The sequence below is a fragment of the Nelumbo lutea genome, chromosome 5, assembly GCF_056320005.1.
Source record: "Nelumbo lutea isolate HS-2025 chromosome 5, American lotus-T2T, whole genome shotgun sequence".
NCBI lineage: Eukaryota > Viridiplantae > Streptophyta > Magnoliopsida > Proteales > Nelumbonaceae > Nelumbo > Nelumbo lutea.
In genome coordinates, this window is record NC_142688.1 from 19127108 (window position 1) to 19148486 (window position 21379).

General features: G+C 40.4%; 1 protein-coding gene across 3 annotated transcripts; it reads right to left on the reverse strand.

Annotated features, from left to right (window-relative positions):
- Window positions 1-11881: 11881 nt before the first annotated feature.
- LOC148850760 (serine hydroxymethyltransferase, mitochondrial) lies at window positions 11882-20062 on the reverse strand. Of its 3 annotated transcripts, none has more exons than XR_016099646.1 (17): window positions 19538-19917; window positions 19378-19428; window positions 19105-19191; window positions 18669-18790; window positions 18479-18555; window positions 18181-18305; window positions 17475-17567; window positions 15126-15218; window positions 14824-15021; window positions 14573-14677; window positions 13743-13808; window positions 13507-13584; window positions 13157-13268; window positions 12765-12875; window positions 12457-12627; window positions 12162-12203; window positions 11882-12090 (listed from the first exon to the last, which is right to left on the reverse strand). XR_016099646.1 is itself a non-coding variant. In XM_088946862.1 (17 exons), the coding sequence occupies exons 2-16, from the start codon at window positions 19625-19627 to the stop codon at window positions 12479-12481; spliced, it is 1557 nt and encodes a 518-aa protein (XP_088802988.1). In that variant the 5' UTR covers window positions 19628-19853; window positions 19954-20062; the 3' UTR covers window positions 11882-12099; window positions 12457-12478. The 3 variants fall into 3 exon arrangements, 2 of the variants coding, with proteins under 2 accessions (XP_088802988.1, XP_088802989.1); XM_088946862.1 differs by lacking the exon at window positions 12162-12203 and adding an exon at window positions 19954-20062 and having other exon boundaries at window positions 11882-12099; window positions 19538-19853; XM_088946863.1 differs by lacking the exon at window positions 12162-12203.
- Between the last annotated feature and the right edge of the window lie 1317 nt (window positions 20063-21379).

The window sequence follows — 21379 nt, forward strand, 5'->3', positions numbered from 1 at the left end:
ACTAAGTGCTTTGCCTTTACCTTTTGCGCTAGGTTCAGCCCGGCTATCAGTGCTTCGTACTCTGCCTCGTTGTTGGATGCCGCGAACTCGAAGCGTAGTGCGTATTCTAATTTTGTGCCGCCCGGGCCACATAAAACTATTCCAGCCCCGCTGCCTTGCTTGTTCGAGGAACCATCCACGTGAAGGATCTAGGGCTCCTCATCCTAGTTCGCATTTCGCCTGACCAGGAGAGATGCTACACTGGCTGCTACTTCACGGGGTTCAGACTCTATTGGCTCGGGAGCTTCGGGTTCGCCCGAACTAGGGACCTTGCGCTCAACCTGTAGGGCTTCGTGGCTGAAAGTGCACTCGGCGATAAAATCTGTCAAAGCTTAGGCCTTAATTGCGGTCCGTGGTTTGTACTAGAGATCGTACTCGCTGAGTTCGATGGCCCACTTCGTCAGCCTACCGGAGACCTCGGGCTTCAGCAAGACTTGTCTTAGGGGTTTGTCGGTTAAGACGACGACGGTGTGAGCTTGGAAGTATGGGCGGAGTTTCTGAGCTGATATCACCAGTGCGTAGGCAATTTTTTCTATCTGCGGGTACCTTGTTTCTACTCCCTGCAGAATTTTACTAACATAATAGATGGGCCACTGGACCCGATCTACTTGTTTTACTAATACCAAACTAACCACTTCGTCGCTCTCCGAGAGGTACAGTTCTAAGACCTCGCCCTCCTTGGGTTTGGCTATGGTTGGTACGGTGGTGAGGTAAGTTTTTAGCTCATCGAACGTGAGCTAGCAATCTCGGGTCCATTCGAACCCTTTGCCTTTGATTGCCTTGAAGAAAGGCAGGCAATGGTCTGCTGACTTGGACATGAAGCGGCTCAGAGCGGCTATGCGACCGTTTAGCCTTTGAACTTCTTTTACTTTCCGATGTGGTCTCATATCAAGGATGCCCTTTATTTTGTCCGGGTTGGCCTCAATACCGCACCGGTAGACAATGTATCCTAGAAACTTACCCGAGGTGACACCGAAGACGCACTTGTTTGGGTTTAGTCTCATGTTATATTGACGCGGGATTTGGAAGACAGAATCCAAGTCTTTTATTAATTCTTGCGAAAACTGTGTTTTGACGACCATGTCGTCTACATAACATTCGATTTTCATGCCAATCAAAGGCCGAAAAAGTTTATTTACAACTCTTTGAAAGGTCACACCAGCATTCTTTAGCCCGAAGGGCATGACCTTGTAACAGTACAGGCCGAAGTCGGTAATGAAGTTGGTTTTTTCTTGGTCGGACTGGTCCATCTTGATCTGGTTGTAGCCTGAGTAGGCGTCCAGGAAGCTTAGCAGCTAGTGCCCCGAGGTTGCGTCCACCAGGCGGTCAATTCGGGGCAGGGGGAAGCAGTCTTTTGGGCAAGCTCGGTTCAGGTCGGTGTAGTCGACGCACATGTGCCACTTGCCGTTGGCTTTTTTCACCAGCACTGGGTTGGCTACCCAGCTCGGGTAATGAACTTCCCTTATGAAGTCCACTGTGAGGAGCTTTTCGACTTATTCGTCGACCGCCCTCCAATGCTCCGGGGCTAAGTTGCATTTCTTCTGTCTAATGGGTCTGACTACAAGGTCAGTGTTAAGCTTGTGAGTTATAAGGCCAAGGTCAATACCGGGCATATCTGCCGCGGACCATGCAAAAATATCTAAATTTTGGAGTAAGAAATTCACTAGTTCAGTTCGCAAAGGCTCGTTGACGGAGGCACCGATCTATAGTGTTCGCGCCGGATCTGTAGCCGAGGCTGGGACTGCGACTGCTTCCTCAGTGTGCGAAGCTCATTCCTCGCCCTGCTCTGCAGGTCGCTCTAGTTCGAGATCGTCGGCTGCCTTGGTTTTTCCCTTCAGGGCGGCAACATAGCACTTGCAGGACTCAAGTTGGTCGCCCCGCGCTACCCCCACACCGAAGTCCGTGGGGAACTTCATTGCCAGGTAATAGGTGGAGACCATCGCATGCAGAATATGCGTAATTGGTCGCCCTATTATGGCGTTGTATGGAGAGGGGGTCGCGACCACCAGGAAATCGTGGTTGAGTCTTACCGCGCACGGTCATGTGCCTACTTCCATAGGTACTGTTATTTTTCCCAAGGGCCTGACTTCCTCTCCGGTGAAGCCTACCAGAGGAGTGTGAGCGGGTTTCAAATCGCTTTTCTGCAATTGCAATTGGTCGAACGCTAATTTGAATACGATGTCCGCCGAACTACCTGAGTCCACCAGTACGCGCCGGACTTCGAAGTCACTGATCCTTAGCTTTATGACGAGTGCGTCGTCATGGGGGTAGTGGACACCTCACGCGTCGTCTTCTGTAAAAAAGATCGGTTCTTCCTTCTTCGGCCTCTTGGGAGGGTTCTGCTCCTCTCAGGCTGCTTCGCGAACTGACGTCCTTGCTGCCGCCGAAGCATCCTGCCACCATCGAACCGCCCACTATCACGTGGATGGTACCCCAGACTGGCCTTTCTTCTGGGGGAGGTCGCTGCAAGGCTTCGGCCGGTCTGTTGCTCGGCTCGGGGACATCCTTCCCATGTTCCCCTTGCCGACCTACTTTATTACTATTGTCATAATGTACAAATTTTCTTAAGTACCCGCGACGGATGAGTCCTTCTATCTCGTCGCGAAGATTATTACATTGCTTGGTGCTATGACCGTGAACTTTACGAAAACTACAATATAAATTTTTGTTCCTCTCGTTGGGGTTGCTCTTCAGGCGAGGTAGCCACTTTACGTAAGGGGCGTCCTTGATCGCCATCAGAATCTCGGTCCGCCTTGCGTTCAATGGCGTCTAATCCGTCTGAACTGCTAAGGGAGCTCGGGACGGCTGGCTTGGCTTCGCCTCTCGGTTCTGGCCTCTTCCGTCGCTGGGGTTGGAGGGCTCGCCTTCTCTTTTTCTTTTTTCAACCCCGCCTTCGTTTCTCTGGTTTATCTCTTCCTTTATTCTCATAAACTTGTCCGCGAGCTTAAGGAAGTCGGCCACAGTTGCTGGCTGGCTGGCCACCATGTGCCACTTGAACTCTTTGTGCGTCACCCCTCTTTTGGCCGTGGCGAGCTGTACCACGGGGTCTAACCGAGGGATCTACAAACATGCCTCATTGAACTGTTTGATGTAGCTCCGGATGGGTTCTCCCTCTCTTTGGATTACCCCGAAGATACTTTCCTCGGTTCTGGGACACCTTTTGCTGGTAACAAAGTGCGCAGTGAAGATCTGCACGAACTGGGGCCAGCTTCTTATTGACCCGGAAGCTAGGTTCCGATACCAGGTGCGGACCACCCCTCTGAAGGTGGTGGTGAAGGCCACACACATGCACGACTCGCTTTCCCTAGCGAGGTGCATTTGCGACTGAAACACATCGACGTGGTCGTTGGGGTCAAAGGACCCATCATACTTGTCCAGAGAAGGGAGTTTGAAATCTCTAGGCAAGGGAACTGCCAAAAGTTCTGCTGAAAGGGGGGAAGGAACTGAGAGAAAGGGGATGGTTTTTACCTCGCCCGAGCTCGTTTCTTCCTTGCCTCTAAGCTCGGGTGGCACGCAGGTAGTAGTTCGGCGACTTCGTCGGCGCCTTCTTTGAGTGGGCTTAGTGCTGGCGCTGCTTGCCTCTGTGTTGCCGAGCTCGATGGGCCCGGAATGTTGGCACTGAAGCAGTTCTCCGTGAGTGGGAACTCGGGCTTGGAGGGCCAAGGTTACTTTGTTGGCGAGGTTCTTGACCCACCCGCGGGCTGCGAGGCGGGGGTGATCTTTCTTTGCTTTCGGCCCGAGGATGAGGCCTAACTATTAGGGGGGTTTTGTGGTCGAGAAGTCTCTCCTTGGTGAGGTCGTCCACTTTGAGAGGAGGCCTTGACCAACTTTGAAACGGGGTGTCGGGGTGGAAGCAGTGGTTGGTTCAAGGGTAGCTGAGGAACTGTTGTTGATAATGGTGTTGGGAGAGGTGGTGCAACACCTAGTGTTGCTGGAGTTGGTGCTGTTGGAATTGTTGCATTTGTGCCTGCATTGCCCGCATGCATTGCATGAGGTCATCTAGCTGGTTTTGGCGGGCTGCTAGTGGGACAGCAGTTGGTTCCGCGAAGTTGGTTTCGATGGGGGGTGGAAGGGGAATGTTCAGCGAGGGAGTGTTTAAAGGTGCCACCGCTTGTGGCACATTCTAACTTGGGATCCCATCCACTAAAAGGGGGATGGTGAACTGCCCAATGCACACTGCTGGAACATGAAGTTGTTCTCCGGTAGTGGCTGTTTCGGTTCCACGTCCAACACTACTGAAGGAGGCCATTTCGGTGTTGGAGTGGGTGTTGGAGTTTTTGAAATAAGGGTAGGCAAAAGAGATTTAGAGGGAGGCTTTTGGAAGCTTTCCCACAGACGGCGCCAATTGATGGAGCGCAATCCGGCCGGTCTTAGCTGTCAACGAACTCGCCTCTGGGCTGGAGCATCGGGGAGCCTGAAACGGGAAAGATGGGAGAACTCCGAGGGGAACCCGGTGGGATAGCTCCGAAGCTCAAGTCAGTAATCTCTCAAAGGCGAAGTGTAGACCAGATAGCGCAAAGTTCACATACCTTGTTTGTTGGGGGCAGGGGGCTTTTATAATCACTTCGTGCACTTGCTCCGAGGCCCTTGTTAGGTCGGGTATGATTACCCTTGCGTCTGTCAATTCGGCCGTCGTCCTTTCTATTGGGACGGAACCGTCACTACCTAACCGTCTCTCCAACTGGAGATGGCAGTGTCAGGAGGCGGTGGCAGGTGGCCGTTTAGAGTGCGGCAGTTAGGCGTCAGATCCCAAGTCAGTCAGGTGCGGCACCCTCGGGTAAAGACTTCCTCAGTGTCAAGCATAGTACGATTTGTTTGGTTTTGGTGCCTTGAAAGTGATGTGGTGGAGTGGTGAGCGGGGCGAAGTCTTGAGTTCGGAGGTATGTATAGGGCATGTCAGTTCAACAAGGTGCATCCCTAACTGTTACAAGACAGGCTAGTTCGGCGAGGTGCATCCCGAGCTGATACAAGGCAGGCCAGTTCGGCGAGGGGTATCCCGAGCTATTACAAGGCAGGCCAGTTCGGATTACTTTCTGGTTTGGGGCAAAGGTGAGCTCGGGCCCCTAGTAGAGAGTTCGAACCGCTGGTTTCTCCCCTTGGTGCTTGCGCCTTAGGCTTACTTTTGTGTCGAGCTGTCACGTGTCGCATAACTGTGAGGTTGGGCCAAATCTTCCTTCATCACGAACGAAGACCACGACACTGATGCCCACAAATAGCGATATCTCAGAGACGACGACTGCTATCACCCACGATCTCTGTTGCAATTCCTACGACCTTGTTGCTCATTAAATTCCCTTTGCACACCGAAACTCCAATTTATCATCTCAAGTATCCCAACAAATCTAAATTCCCTGGAACCATTCACAATCGTGTTCCTATTCAATTGCCCTTGACACCCAGAACTATTTTTCTCATCCAAGCTCAGAAACCTTAACCGTAACCCGATTACACATCCAGTTGATCACAATAGACAGAACCCCATCAAATAGACTATCAGTTCTATCTTCTTAGAAACCCATATGAATAACGATCCTAAGTCTTAAGACTCTTAACCCAATCTATTCCATATGCATTAGCAGAGAATATAACGGGTCTACATGTGTTCCATGGTATCGAAATGAAAGAAACCCAAATGCACAACTTGAAAGAAAATTCAGAAAAGGATACAGCCCAAGTGCGCGAATCACCGAGATGGCTCCTGGTGAAAGGACGCAAAAATGAGGCAATCGAGGCGTTAAGAACCATAACCACGAGGAATCAAAGTAGCTTCAGGTTAAGTGTGAGCTTCTCCATCATATCCATCGTACCGGAGATGTTCGACGGCAATCTCTACTCTGCTATCAAGGCATTGGTGGAGAAAAAGTGGGCCTTTCAATGGTTAATGGCAGTGATGACCGTCGGTTTTGGCATCGGAATGGTGTACTACGGGATGTCTTTGGGGGTCGGAAACCTGGCCTTCAATGTCTACTTGAGCATCACCTTCAACGCCTTATCAGAGCTGCCGTCGTCGTTGCTGACGTTCTTTCTTATCGAAAAATTGAGCAGGAGAAGTTCGACGCTAGTGTTCACGACTATGAGCGGGATTTGCAGTATAATGTGCGTGGTGGTGGGTGAGTCACGGCAGGAATTGCAGGTGGCGGTGGAGCTGGCGAGCTTCTTTAGCGCGTGCACGGCGTTCAGCATGTTGCTGATTTCCCAACGTGTGTGAGGAAATCGGCATTGTCGATGGTTAGGCAGATTGAGAACCCATCATGTCAAAGAGAAATATTGGCCACCAATTCAAAATGCTCGAGCTGTAGCTGGTTTTCTCCGGAGACGGGTATCTACATCAGCAAGCACAGATCTAGACAACTTCTTTTGCTCTGGGTTTTCCTGTTTCAATAAGCTTCTTTTGAGTAATCCCAATTCCTCACCTAGAATTGCAAGGAACGGAAAACAGAGGAGATCGGAAAGAAGAAAGGGGAGGAGAGAAAGGGGAAGGGGAAGAGAGAGAGAGGGAGAGAGAGAAAGGCGGGAAAGATGAAAAGTGTTTTTCTCCAATATTATTATATAAGGATAATATGGAAATTAAAAAATATTATAACGACGGATAAGCAAAGTACAGGGATCTTCAGACGTCAAAGACCCCATAATAAAAGTGACCGAATCTGCTCCTCACGTCTGACGGACGCCTCACAGCGCCTTATAACACCTCCCGCACTTATTAATTATTATTCATCGAAAATATTCGCAATGCACGATTCATGTGCATGTGAGGCGGCCGTTTGTGAGGAACAGATCCCGTTTCATAGTAAAGGGCACCCTTTCGATTTTAGCCTTTGGCTACTACGACAATGTCGTAGCAAAAGGGCGAACTCGTAAAGATACCGTGGACGATAAATGGATGTTCTCAATGCACGCCGACATGTGCATGTGGCGCGTTTTTGAAGCGCGTAGTGTGGGGGGCATGTTTCTCCGGGAACTCGGGATTTTCTCGGAGAAAAAAAGAAGAGGCGAACTGGCGCAAAGCCCTCACATGATCAGAACTTCACTGACATAAGATTGAAATCTGGACATTTGGACAACATAATACCCGGCGTTTATCATGTATATCATCTGTCGCAATGGACGGCTGACAAGTTTCCATCAGGGGGTGTTGACGTGTTGTAATTTTGGATGCGTTAAAACCTTGAATTAGACAATGTAATGTTTGGTTAGATAGGAAATAAGAGATAAATACGGGTGTTCGCGGTTCGGTTAATTTCTTCAAATCGAAATCGAACTGGTACTACCTCTGCCGGTTTCGATTTTTGATCGATTCGGTTTTTTGGTATTTATAATATATATTATATAAATATAATATATATATATATTATATAAATATAATATATATATATATTATATATTTATATATAATATAATATTATAAATAATAAATAATATATTATATATTATAAATATTTAAAAAATATATAATATATAATATATTTATAAATAAATTATTTTAAATATAATATATGTATATATTTATATATATAATGAATATATATTTATATATAATATATAAAATATATATATATATATATATATATATCAGTTGGTTCGACTAACCGCATTTTGTGATTTAATTCGGTTTTTTATGAATACCCTTAGAGACAAAGGGAAGGCTGAGGGAAACTTCCACAGACCGGGCCAAGCCATGAGAAGTATTCTTTTTTTTTTAATTGAAAAAATAATAAAAAATTTAAATTAAATTAACAAAAATAGACAAAAAATTTAAAAAATATATAAAACTTTCTTTTTATTATATGGGCTGGGCCATGGGCTGGGTAGGGCTGGCACATGCCGACCCATGGATGAGATCATGCACAGGCCAAAGTAATTTGGCACATGGTACAAAATACCAAATTTGGTCAAAATTTATAAATTGGATTAACTAGAAGAAGTTTGTACACTTGTGCGAGTAGTAGATCCGAATTAGACATATTCATGGGTTGCGTACCTTGATGACCCCACTCGGCTCGTTCCAAGTCGGACTTCAACATGAGTTTAGGCCTACAGACTTAGGCTTTCTCAAGAAAGCCGGGTCCAAGCCGAGCCCCGACTTGATAACATATTATAGAGCAAAAATATATATATTTTGTATAATAATATATATAATATTGTTGTCTTTGTTTCTCTTCTCTTTTTTTAGTTGTAATCATATTTTTCATTATTTTTTAGTTTTAAAGTTTATTAATATAAATAAATTAGTCTTTTATTGAGTAAAAAAAGAAAAAAAAAACACATTTTTCCCATTTTCTTGTTAGGCTTTGGGCTTTATATGAGGACCGAGATTGGGACTAAATGTTTTATGTTAATATAAAGACAAAGCTCAGCCAGGCCCGGTCCATGAACAGGTCTAATCTGGATTGGGTTTATCTGTAGGTAGAAGGCTAGAATTTGGAAGCTTGGGTATGGTGAAATAGGACTCATAACCGGCTATGGTTCAGTTAACCATGGGCCTATTTTTGAAACTGAATTGGTGTTATTGGTTTATGGAAAACCGATAACCGAAGCCAATCAGTTAACTAGTTTACCAGTTTGGTTAACCATCGATTAGGTTCATCATTTTTTCACTTTTTTATATTTACAAATATATTATAAAATATATAAATATATAATAAAAAACTAGAAATATATAAAATATTATATATTATAAATATATTTATTAATTTATAATATATAGAAAATATAAAATATATATACATAAATATACACAAAATATATAGTATATGAATACCAGTCAATTCGGTTAACCACTGATTTTCTATATTGGTTAATAGAAACTGCATTGGTACCTTCATTTTTTTTAAATACTGAACTCAAGGTTTTCGAATCACCGTTGACCCGGATGGTTGGACCATTCAGATTGAGAACCGTCCAGCCAACCGATTCCGTTTTACTTAAAATCCGCTTTTGGTAAAAAAATGTTGAAAAGGTTAACAAACTGTTGACTCGAGCGGTTGAACTATGAACCCGTCAACCCATTCAACGGTTTGTGACCATTTTTTTAATTTTAAATTATTATTTTTTATTTTTTTGTTAGAATAGACCATTCATTTAGACCGGACGATCAAATCATTAACCCAGAAACCAATGGCCAAAACGATTCCATTTTCGGGTCATTTTTTAAAACATTCACTGAACTGAAACCAAATCGACCAAATTGATTAACTGAATTTTCCATTTGATTTTAATCGATTTCATGTTGATTCAGTTCGGTTTTTCTTGCTCACCCCTAGGTGATGTTTTAGTAATTTGGCTGCTTTTTTATGTTTATAATTGTTTTAAGATCATTTATTAAAGCGCCCCCCCCCTCCCCCCGGTAGTTTAATTCATGTGCTAAAACCTATCGAATAGTTTATGTTTTACTAAAGAGCTCTCTCTTTCTATGGGGCATATTTCACCCCAATTGAACCACCACATAGAAGCTAACGTGGCTGAAGATATGACCATGAATTCAACTAGATTGGCAATGTGGAGCATCATCACGCGTCAAAGACAACAACTACGATGCACATTGAGAGCCTCAAACCGAGAGGGGCATGTGGCGGATGACGGAGTCCTCTACATGTCCTCCCCCTGTGGGTAAAGTTCTTTCAGCTCTGCTTGGCTACGATCAATTCATCCTCATCATCTTGGTCTTGCCGACCTCGCCTCCCCTACTTGAGCGTCAGAGTTCTTCCTAAAACCATCTTAAGACCTCTGACTTTGACTTTTACAGGTCGTTAGATTCTCATTAGCTCGTCCTACGTAGTTTATCCAATATACCTCATTCAAAACAACCCGTATACTGCAACTCATATCGTTAGACTTTCATTAAGTCGTTAGAGGACACTCAAGAATCTTTTTATTGTTGTTTGAAAATGGTAACTTGACCACCTATACTAATTGGAAAATGTTTATGGGAATGGCCTGGTATTTTATTTCAAAAGTGCCCCTAATACTTCATATCCAATTTTTTAAATCAACAAATGTTTGATTTTCAGATCTATAAGTCGAGTGCTCAAAGGAAGCTTTGTTAATTAAACGCCTGTCCCTTATTAATTGTATCTAATATGTCTAGTGTGAAAAATATTGCCACTTAGGTCATGCTTAGTTCACTGTTATGGGCCTAATTCTTTTAGGCTTAGTTTGGAAGGAGTATAAATGCAAATATATAGAGCGTAAAACCTTATATTTTGTATTATTTTGTATGTATTTGCAGTTTATATATTTGTATTTGTATTCATTCCAAACTGAGCTTTAATTCGTATTCATTTTAAATAAAAATGGGCAAGAATGAATAACATTAGAGTGTTAGTTATAAAATTTTTGCAATGGTTCACATTTTTTTTAGAATGAAAAATCAACCCTATAGCACAAAAGTTGAGTACCTTGCAGTATGAAAAATAATCATACCTCATCTTACTCATTTTCATTCTTTGAGGAAACTCAACCTACAAAATTGTTACCCTGGATGTTTACTTTTACGAAAGCACTTTTACAAAAGTACTTTTATAAAAGCACTTTTATAATAAAAGTATTTTTATATGAAAATACTTTTCCAAAAATATTTTTATAAAAGTACTTTTATACAAAAGCACTTTTACACGAAAGCATTTTTAGGAAAGTACTTTTATAAAAACACTTTTATAAAAGCATTTTTACAAAAGTACTTTTATAAAAGCACTTTTATGAAAGTACTTTTACAAAACATCTATGCCAACTAGTAAATGTTGACTGTCGGCCATCCACCGGTAAACATCTATACCAATAGTTTTGGAGACTTAGGTTGGCGACTTGGCGGTTTATAAATATCGACAATTTTTTTTTAAAGAATGAAAATGAGCAACATAGAACACTTGTCGGTCTAAAAAGAATTCATTTTTAAGAAAAAAATATGGTTTTTAAAACAACCCGGTGACCAAACCGGTCAAGGGTCTGGTTACCGAGTCGAGCAGTCCGACCGTTCAAACCAAAAGCTCGGCCCATTCTTACAAAAAAAAATTTAAAAATAAAAATTGGTCAAAACCTTTCGAACAATTAACCGCCCATTTCAGCAATTCACTGACCAATATCAACGGTTTTGGGAGGAAATCCAGTTTTTGGGAAAAACGGAACCGATCTAATCCGATTTTGAAAACCATGAAAAAAATATTTAGTTCATAGCAATATTTCATCATTCTGTCTATTTTTACCTATCATTATTATTATCCATTTTAGAATTTCATTTTGGGTAAAAATGAGCAAACATGGCCTTAATTACCCGCAAAAAGCAATCTGCCCTTCTCTTCCTTAGTTAAGCAATTTTTTGATGAATCGTTTATCCGCAATTTGGCTGATGCCAATTATTGAAAGGTTGGTCCGTAACTCCGTATGCTTCCAGCGCAACTGTAATGTGTACTAGCAAAAAATGTTCCTTCCCGAAAACTCTTGGGACAACCCACTTATCGAATCTTAGAAACACGGTAAAGTGACAAACTTACGTGGGCATTGGGCAATCATTCATTAAAATTTGCGGGCTCAAATCTAGTTAGATAACTGTAACCTTCCAGACCCCATAGTCTAACACCAGAAAGCCGACGATGATGATTAGTAATCTGATGGTATCCAATTTTGGCCTAGGAAAGAGCCTGAAGGCCAATTGGCTAACAGGTCGAAAACCCCATGTATGCAGTTGTGCACCATTGGACTGCAAGGGGGAATGCACCAGTTGAAATGTAGATAATGCAGTGCAGTCCACCTTCAGTCCATCCTGACCTCAGTATTCCTTCTTCGAATTATTTTATGCAGCTATAATTCCAATTCCAGTTCTAAAAGAATACATAAACCATAGATCTCTTCTGAAACCAAGGAGGGTTTATATTGCAGAGCATCAGTAAATATATATGTACAGAGTACGGGCATGAATTAAACTGATATAGAGCAAAAGTTCTGCTTGATTTTATAGCTTCGTTCTCTGCAAATTTTTCATCATTCACAACAGAAAGCCTTCTTCTCTCCAATCATCTCCATTCATTATGATTTTCAAGCAATAATTCCCACCGCCTGTAACCACTGCAGAAACAGCATGAGAATAAGAAATGAAACGGATTCATAGTTTCATACACAAAATGTACCTACGAATGAATCTTGTATACTTGGGCCAATTTGCATTCTTCCTACAAAAGAGAAGAATGTTTGTTTGGGTCTCTTTGAGTAAACAGAGTCAGACATGTAACATGTATTCTTATTATTATTTTTAATTACAGAAACAGTATATTGTGTGTTAAAGATCTCCATGAAACAAGGCAAAGTCCTCTGATACAGAGACATTGTGATACCAGAAGCATCAAAATGTTATGCATAGAGAATGAGTAAATACTATTTTATTGCATAAATCCTCAAATGATGATACTTCCACATTTAACATACCTTGCAGGAAAGGATATTTTCCCTAGTCCTTGTACTTCATTGTCTCCTTGTCAAACCCAATTGTAGGAAATTGCTTAGCATACTCCTCGACTTCATGGCGAAGTTTTGAAATCTCAGATTGGACATTAGCACTTGTTTGGATTGTAGCCAGAAAGTCCTTCAACTTTGTTCCTGGTTACAGAAACCATCATACAACACACCTCAAATTAGCAATCACACCTAAGTACATAGACACCATTAAAAGCATTTCAAGAAATATACTAAAAGCAAACATTTATAAAGACAATATACGCTTGTGAATTAGGAACCTTTGGTTTCAGCTTTTATCTTCACGGCCAATTTCACAGCAGTGTCAAAAAAATCAGCTACTTTTACAAAATCCTCTTCAACAAATCCTCTTGACGTAAGGGCTGGGGTTCCTGAATCACCAAAGACAGAGGAAGCTCATCAAGTTGAAATCTGTATAAATAGGCTATTTCTAAAATGTTGGTCACAGCTATCTTAGGTCTTGGGAAGGGTAGACTGGATACGGACCTAACCTTTGGCATTTTCTGCACAAAGTGGCCGCTCTCAGACTTGAACCCACATTCTTATGCTTGTCATCCCAAGAATTCACCATTAAACCAAGCAATGGCACCTTAGTTGAAATTTATATGAATCAAATAATATGTCCAAGCCAATTAAGGAAAAAGGTCTCTACCCATTCTGATGCCACCAGGAACCATGGCAGACACATCCCCAGGAACAGTGTTCTTGTTGGCTGCAATATGGACCAATTCCAATACCTTTTCAACTCTAGAGCCATCAATTCCCTGTACAACAGAATTTCCAAGGAATTAATACATTTAATTTCATGCTAAAAATAGTATATTATCTATGCATATCTAATTATCTAGTATCTGGCATCATTCAAATAATCCAAAATCAAGTCCTTGTAGCAGAAGATTCAAATCTCACTAACATCCATGGGGTTTGGAGGGAAAATAAAAGAAAATACAAAGTAGTTAAAATCAAGATGATGAAAGGAATAGAAAACATTGTCTATTTTACCTTGTTCTTAAGGTTCACCAAGACTAAATGGTTTTCAGTTCCACCAGAGACAAGCTCATAGCCCTTCTCTACTAATCTCTGCAAAATTAGTGCACTTCAAAAGCTAAGTAGAACTATTATATTAATAAGAAAATACCAGGCAGTATTTACAAATCTGCATTCAATAGAAAAGAACAACACTGGAAGAAGGACAGTGATGATCATATAAAAATCATGAAAACTGCCTATAGCTATACCTGGGCAAATTTTGAGCAATTACTGAGAACTTGTTCTTGATAGGCTTTGTACTCTGGAGTCATGGCCTGCATCCATATAACCATAAAAGATGAATCTATATGAAGTTGACAAAACTAGGAAGGCATAGATAGATACACAAGTAGATCTTAATATGCCTCAGTCATATTAATTACAAGGACTTGTGCCATGCACTCCAACATTTGACTGGAGCAAACTTGGCTAAAGAAGAACAACTACAACAAACAAAAGTGGACAAAAAGGGAAAACCCTTAACTGTGCTCTAATCCAAGTAGAATCCTGAGTTTAAATAAGTGAACCCCTTAATAAGAAAATACTAGTGTGAAAAAAAGTGAATGCATTGTGGCATGCCATATGATGTAGCATCCCACAACAAATGACGCTAAAAAAGAGAAGTTGAAGAACTTCTGATACAGTACTGGCCTCTTTACCCAAGAAAAAGAAAAGTAAACAAGGTATAGCATTAACCACATTGATCACAAACAAAGACAACTGTAACAAGGATCAAGGATGTGCTCCATATTACATAAATCTGCCATGTTAGACAGTTGTAATGGAGTACAAATTTATGTCCTCGTTTCTGTAAGATCACTCAGATAGCCCCATCAATAATATAAAATTTCAGAAAGCCCCAAAGGTCAAACTCCAAACTGGACTTTGTTGGAGGCTGACAATAACTGATAATAGGACTTTGAGTAGTGAAAGACTAGTTGATTTGACTCATCTGATGGAGGCATGAAAGACTGAAAACCACTTTATACCAACCATATATCTCCATATAAGATGAAAAATCATTTAATCAATATAATACCTGTTTCAACGCAACAGCTAATCCACCAATTGTATGATTATGTGGACCACCTTGAAGCCCTGGAAAGACAGCCTGGTTGATTTTGTCTTCATAATCATAAAAGACCTTCAGGATTCAATGGAACAATTAGTTTTTGTTGCACAAATTTTTACTCTGAAACCTCAGTTTCACTAAAGAAATGTGCAAAAGGGTTTAAAACTTCAGCAAAAATTAACCCAATAGAGTAGATGTTTTCTCTTCATAAAGCTCACCTCTTGGCCTTGCTTGTTGACCTCTTTCACCCCCTTTCTAAAGAAGATCATGGCTCCACGTGGTCCACGAAGTGACTTGTGTGTTGTAGTGGTCACTATATCTGCATACTCAAAAGGAGATGGAATCACCCTGGCTGCAACCAACCCACTAATATGTGCCATATCTGCCAGCAGGATAGCTTTCTGCTTGTCACAGACCTGCCAAAATCCATGACAAACTCTCATTTTATTTTTAGTTTTTTCAGTGTGTTGAACAATGTCAAAAATATGTTTCCTTGATTTTTAAATCTAAAGGAGTTTACCTTGCGAATGCGAGCATAATCATAGAGGCGTGCATAAGCACTTGCACCAGCAACTATTAGTTTTGGTCTGAAGAGTGTGGCACTTTTCTCCAACTGTATTAAATTTCTTAGGAGTCAACTCTTTGTAAAAAAAAGTACAAATCATGTAGAGAAAATTGCATGAAATAGGGATGCATTTTATGTTAATGATAACATCAGTATAACTTGAAGTTATGCACTGATATTGGTAAAGGGCAGTTAATACAAACAACCAATGATATAAAACCAGATTGTTTTTTCTAAGTTTGTGAGAAGGATCATTTTGGAAAAACAAAGGATACGAGTCTCAGTATGCAGAATGGTGATAAAACTATTTATCCACCATGTTTATGAAAGGAATCTGTCTACAAAGTACTGGCTGTTTTGGAAAACATGCTATTGGTCTTGGACTTGAAAGTTGTGTACATTTAAGCCGCAAGTGGGAGACAATTAAGGTTCTTGCTTCAATATTTTATTGGAAATTTGCAATACTATATGAGCTACAGTTTTGACAAGGGTCTCATACTCGTCAAAAATCATAGGTAGCCACTAAGGTGTGTCAGAAATAGAAAGCTAAAAGTGAAATGGACAGTTTGTTAGCACTTGTAGGATAAAGCACCTTCAGATTACGGAGAATTAGGGGTGTACACAGGTCAGCTTGGTTCAGTTTCACTTATTTTTATCAACTGAACCAACCATGTCAGGTTGACTTATATGTCAAACGAAACTGACTGACTTGATAAAAAAAAACCATAACCGGATGTAATTGAGGGACGGTTTAGTAGGTTTGAATGAAACCAAACCAAAATGTAGCCCAATTCTCAAGTAAAATTTTCTAACCCAATAACCTCACGTCACATTACCTAATTCTCAAGTAAAACTAATTTTAGTAGAAGAATTATTGATTGCAAAACATGTAAATAAAAAAAAAGTACTAGAATGTAATCAATGCATAGACTAATAGAGAGGTCAGTGCATAGTCGTAGACTTTGCAGCCTGCCAGTGTAGAAGATAGGTCAACCTGTCAAAGCCTCAAAGGACTGAGGAGTGCAGACTGAAGGAGATGAATGGAATTATGGGTAGGGAGAGTAGTGGCCGACATAAGTAAGAGAATAATAAGGTTCATAGAGTTTTCTGCAACATGCCATAATCTGCAACCGAACTGAGTTGCCGGGTTCTACCATTTTATAAACCAAAACCAACTGACTGATTTTTAGAACCAACCATCTTGGGTGGAGTCAGTCTGGTTTGGTTGATTTACAACACTTCCTGAACAGCCCTATGGAGAAAGCACAAATGCTAGTGTGTGAAAACACTAGTCATTTCATATGATATGAAATGAACTGTGAGCCACACAACCCCCCTTGCATCGTCATGTGTCCCACGTTATGACCTCAGCTCCCATCAAGTGAGAGGCTGAGGTTTCTCCTTTCTCATGTGAAAACTTACTTTTTCCACACATTAGGACTCCTGAGAATGATATGAAATTTGCCTAACATGCTTAAGGGAACTTGCTATTTCTCACCAATTTACATTTTACCATAAGAGTGGATCCCTCATATTTGTTCCTTTTAGCAATCATTATACAATTCTCTGCAAAACTTGAGAATTTTGTGCTTTCTTTCCAGAATGTTTCCTAATAACTAGTTATGTGATTTTCAAGTGGTGAAATGAATAAATGATCTTTTGTGAATGAAAACGGTAACTGAGAAATGATAATTTCAACTCCTAGCTCCTCAGCAGTTAGAGTGCAAATAAAAATGTCATTGCTTTATCTATGCTCTCCAGTAAGATGCTGATCTTATGGACACACAGCAAGAGGACTCATCCTTGGGTAACAAAATATTTAACATTTGAGTATCCAGATTTTCTGCAAGTGTTCTTAGAAATTGTAATATCATATTTCTATTCTCTATTGACAATAACATGTACCTTCTGAATTGCAACCTTGATCTGAATTATCCAAACCAGTTACAAAATGTTTTTTTTTTATCAATCAAACTGGTTAAAAAATTTCTGTACTATTCTTTGAAATAAGTGCTGAATTATTATTTTTTCTAGGATATAAGAACCACAATATCCAGATACCTGCATGGGTGTTGTGTTGTCAGGCATTTCAATTTTATGGCAAGTTCTGTTCCCCGCACCTTGTCTATGCCATATTTGGATATCAAGGTTCAGCACTCATTTCCTTATTAATACCAGACATTAGCACCAAAGATGATGATAATAACATTTAGTACAATCAACAGTACAACAGCACATCATTATGCAAATTTGCTTGATACGAGAGTGAAAATTATGGATAATAAAGAAATACAAAAAAAGTACCTGGTCATAGTCAATGTATCCAGTACTTTCATTCAATCTATAAGGCATTGTCTCAAAGAATATAGAGACAGCAGATATCTTCTTGGTGTCGGTCTGCATAAAACCAAAAGACAAAATGAAACTTACAATAGACAAACCACAATCAAGAATATACTACAACCAGTAACAGTTCAGTGTCTGAAATGGAAAATAATTCCTTGAAATCATTTAGTGTATTTAATGGTTGAATTCATTTGGAACAATAAGATATTAAATAAACTCTTGATTGTCTATGATCCTTTAATTGTACACTTGGAATTTTCATGTCATTTCCGTTTCAGGTATTTCCTAGGTATAGTTAAGTACTTCCAGATTTTACAAGCTAACTTGAACTTTTTTTTGGCCAAGTCTATTCAATCAAATATTCCCCATGAATAGGAGGGCTGGCTGCATTACAAAGAAAACTTAGTTAGAGAAAATTCAAATAGTTACTTTAAATGAAGTTGGTCATTTGTACCAGATGGTTAGCACACAACCAAGACATCACAGGATTTTTGAAAAACAAAGTGGCCAGGTAACCTCCTTTGAGCAAGTTATACCCGTTAGATAGATTTAGAAGGTAAACGTTTAGTCCACACAACAGCACTAGACAATATTATTTGCACTAATCTCTAGGGGCAAACTAATATTTCCAATTTAGCTGGGAAAAATGGAATGTTATAAGCACCTGATAGCCATGCGAAAGATGTCCACCATGTGGAAGATCAAGTGCCATGATTCTTTCATGAGGTTTCAACAATGCAGTGTATACTTGGAAATTAGCAGGGGACCCAGATAGCGATTGCACATTAACTGCAGGAAATAAAGTAAGCTAAGCATTCCACAAAGGAGGTTAGTTCAAAAATAACATAAACTATAAATAGAGAACTAGTTGGCCTATTGTAGACACTGAAACAAAGGCTTCAAACAGCACAATATTACTGAATTATTTTATCTTATGAGCTCCAAATATCATACACATTTACCTCCCCATTTCGCAGGATCCAACCCAAATGCTTCCAAGGCACGCTTCTGGCATAAGGATTCTGCCATGTCAATGTACCTGGAGGGTGCAGTTTACACAGTTTCATATCAGATCCAACCAGGAAAATCTGAAAATAAAGGATAGACCATAAATGGACAATAGAGGTAAATTGGGGAGGGGGATTTACTTACTCGTTTCCTCCATAATATCTAGCACCGGGATATCCTTCACTGTATTTATTGGTCATGATAGACCCAACAGCTTGCATCACAGATACAGACGTGAAGTTCTCCGAAGGTATGAGTTCCAGTCCCTTTTCAAACACAAGAAAAAAGAACACCGTCAAGAAATTCACATTATATACTAAATTTCAAATTAAGGTTCATCACAGATAGAGATCCGGAAAGGAGCAGAGAAAACTGAACGCTCAAAATTAAGATCCTTGACATGTAATTTACAATTAATTAAAACTACTATGCTGTCAAAGAAAATCACATCGGACCAGAATCTGAAAGTTTCCAAAATTCATCTAACTGTCTAACTGAACAGTCCACACCTACGTGGCATCAAAACATTGAAACCTTAATTTTCAATCCATAACAAAGGACAATAAATGTTGGAAAGCACCTTCCATTGTCTTGCTTTCTCGAGCTCGATGATATTTGCAATGTCCGGATCGACCTCCTCGAGCGGAGCATTCAACTGCTTTGGCCACTGGAACCAAATTTCCCAAGTAAGAGTTAAAATCGAAAGTGAGACAAAAAAACTGTGTGCAGAAGATCTAAGGACGAATCCCAGAGAAACAAAGATCATACACGGGAAGAAAATAACGGTAGTAAATCGAAAACTGAATCAAGTTAAGCACAGAAAACGAAGAAAGAAAGAGAGAAATTTGCTTACCGTAACACCAGATTTCTCCTTATCGTAAACGGCTTCATTCGGCAAAGAAGACTAAACAGGAAAAATGAAATGAAATATAAGGAAAGCATGAACTTCAAATCTCTGGTTGTCGGTAAAGAACCAAATGTTATTTTGAATTTGAAGGAAAACAAAAGGATACCATGTAATATAGAGAGCCGCCATTAGAGAGAGGAAGAATCGGCTTCCTCACGGACGAGGATAGCCTGCGAAGCGCCATTGCCATCGCCATCTCCTACTCTCTCTCTCTCGTGTATGTGTGCAGCGTGCTTAGTATCTTCCTCTCTTTTCAGGCTTTGGTATTATTGGTCATTGGCTCGGGGTTGGTGATAAAAAAAATAATAATTAATTAACATTTTCAAAGTTTTGTCCTTATTTGCACCACCCAGAGTAAAAAATAAACCCGATTTAGGAAATCGATATACAAAACTGAGAATCTATAATTGATGGCAGTTATTCTGCAAAAAGACACAAAATTTTTAATCGACAACCCTAAAATACCAACTTCGATCACAGAAAATCAGAAAAAAAAAACGAAGACAGGGAGTTTTTGTTCACCAAAATCTCGTAATTCCAAAAATTTCCTCGTGGCATTTCTTTCGTTTACCAACCAACTGGCCCACAATTTGACATTGTGATCAGTGATCCTACGGTCAAGTTTGCTGAAGAGAGGATCTATAATTGTTTATTCATCAACACATAACAACAAGAACGAGGACCCACAATATAGACGGTTAAGAGAAAAGCACACTGACGGTCACATGCCTCATTAACATGCAAACAACCGCTTTAGCAGTATGTGTAGAAGACTTCTTCACCAACTCTAACACCATTTGGTCCTTCAACGTGGGAAAACAAATAAAAAAAAGGGATTACATACATTTAATCAATACGCGAGTGCAATGCACGTGCGCACTGCTAATTAATAAAACTGACACGGATGCGATTACATACATTTAGCATGTGATGTAAGGACGAAATGTCGGTGAAACTTGGTTACATTGTTTTTCTGATATCGGTTTTTTATTCCCACCGAAATTTTGGAATATTGTAACTGTAAAATATAATAAAACGAATAATATATAATAACAGAAATTGAGAAATAATTAAATTCTGTAAAATTTGTTTCACTTAATGAGGTGGATATGAGGCAGAAGTAGATTGAGGCCAACTTGTGCTTGTGCCACGTCTAGGAACGTCATCCCAAAACCAACCACCCGTGCCCTATCCATTACTCCCCAAATCTTAACCACATGGCGACTTCTACAGAAATGATCAAATGAATATCCTCCAGTCATTTTCCTTTTATCTCTTTTTTTTTTCCTGGGAGATGTTTCGTTTGATATTTTCATAAGCCTTTTCAATTCAAGTCTCAAATTAATGAGTCACTTTCTGGTTCGAGGGAAAAAAATAGGCTTATCATGTTCCTTCTTAACTCTTTTGCAGATACACTGTGTGGATTAACTGGTTTGAAATTTGGATCACTCCCTGACATTAGTGAATTCAATTTTTTCTAACCCCCCCCCCAAAAAAAAAAGAAAATTAAATTAAAAAATCACTTGAATCCACAAAGCCACGCATATAAATGGGCCATCTTTAACAAATTTTCTACACAGTAGGCCCATAACTATATTAGGCCGCCTAAGCCTAATACGCCAGCACGCAATCTGCAAGCCTATATCTAGTCCAAACCCATTAGCCACTTTGCATGCTAAATGGGCTGATTTGTCATGCCTCTAGGGCCAGCTGGGTTCGGTAGGACTACTTAAGAGCCCGTTTGGGAGGGCTTCTGCGGTTATTGAATTGTAAGCTGCGTACATCTGTCCCTCCCAGCCTTGAACTCGGTCCCTTTTAAATTGAAAAAAGGTTTTAGGATTTAATTAAATTTGCATAAAATTGGGTTATAATTATGTACTCGGACGTTGGTCTGCTTATTTGGCTGATCGGACTGCAAGGAAAGTATGCTTCAAAGAATCTGGGGTGG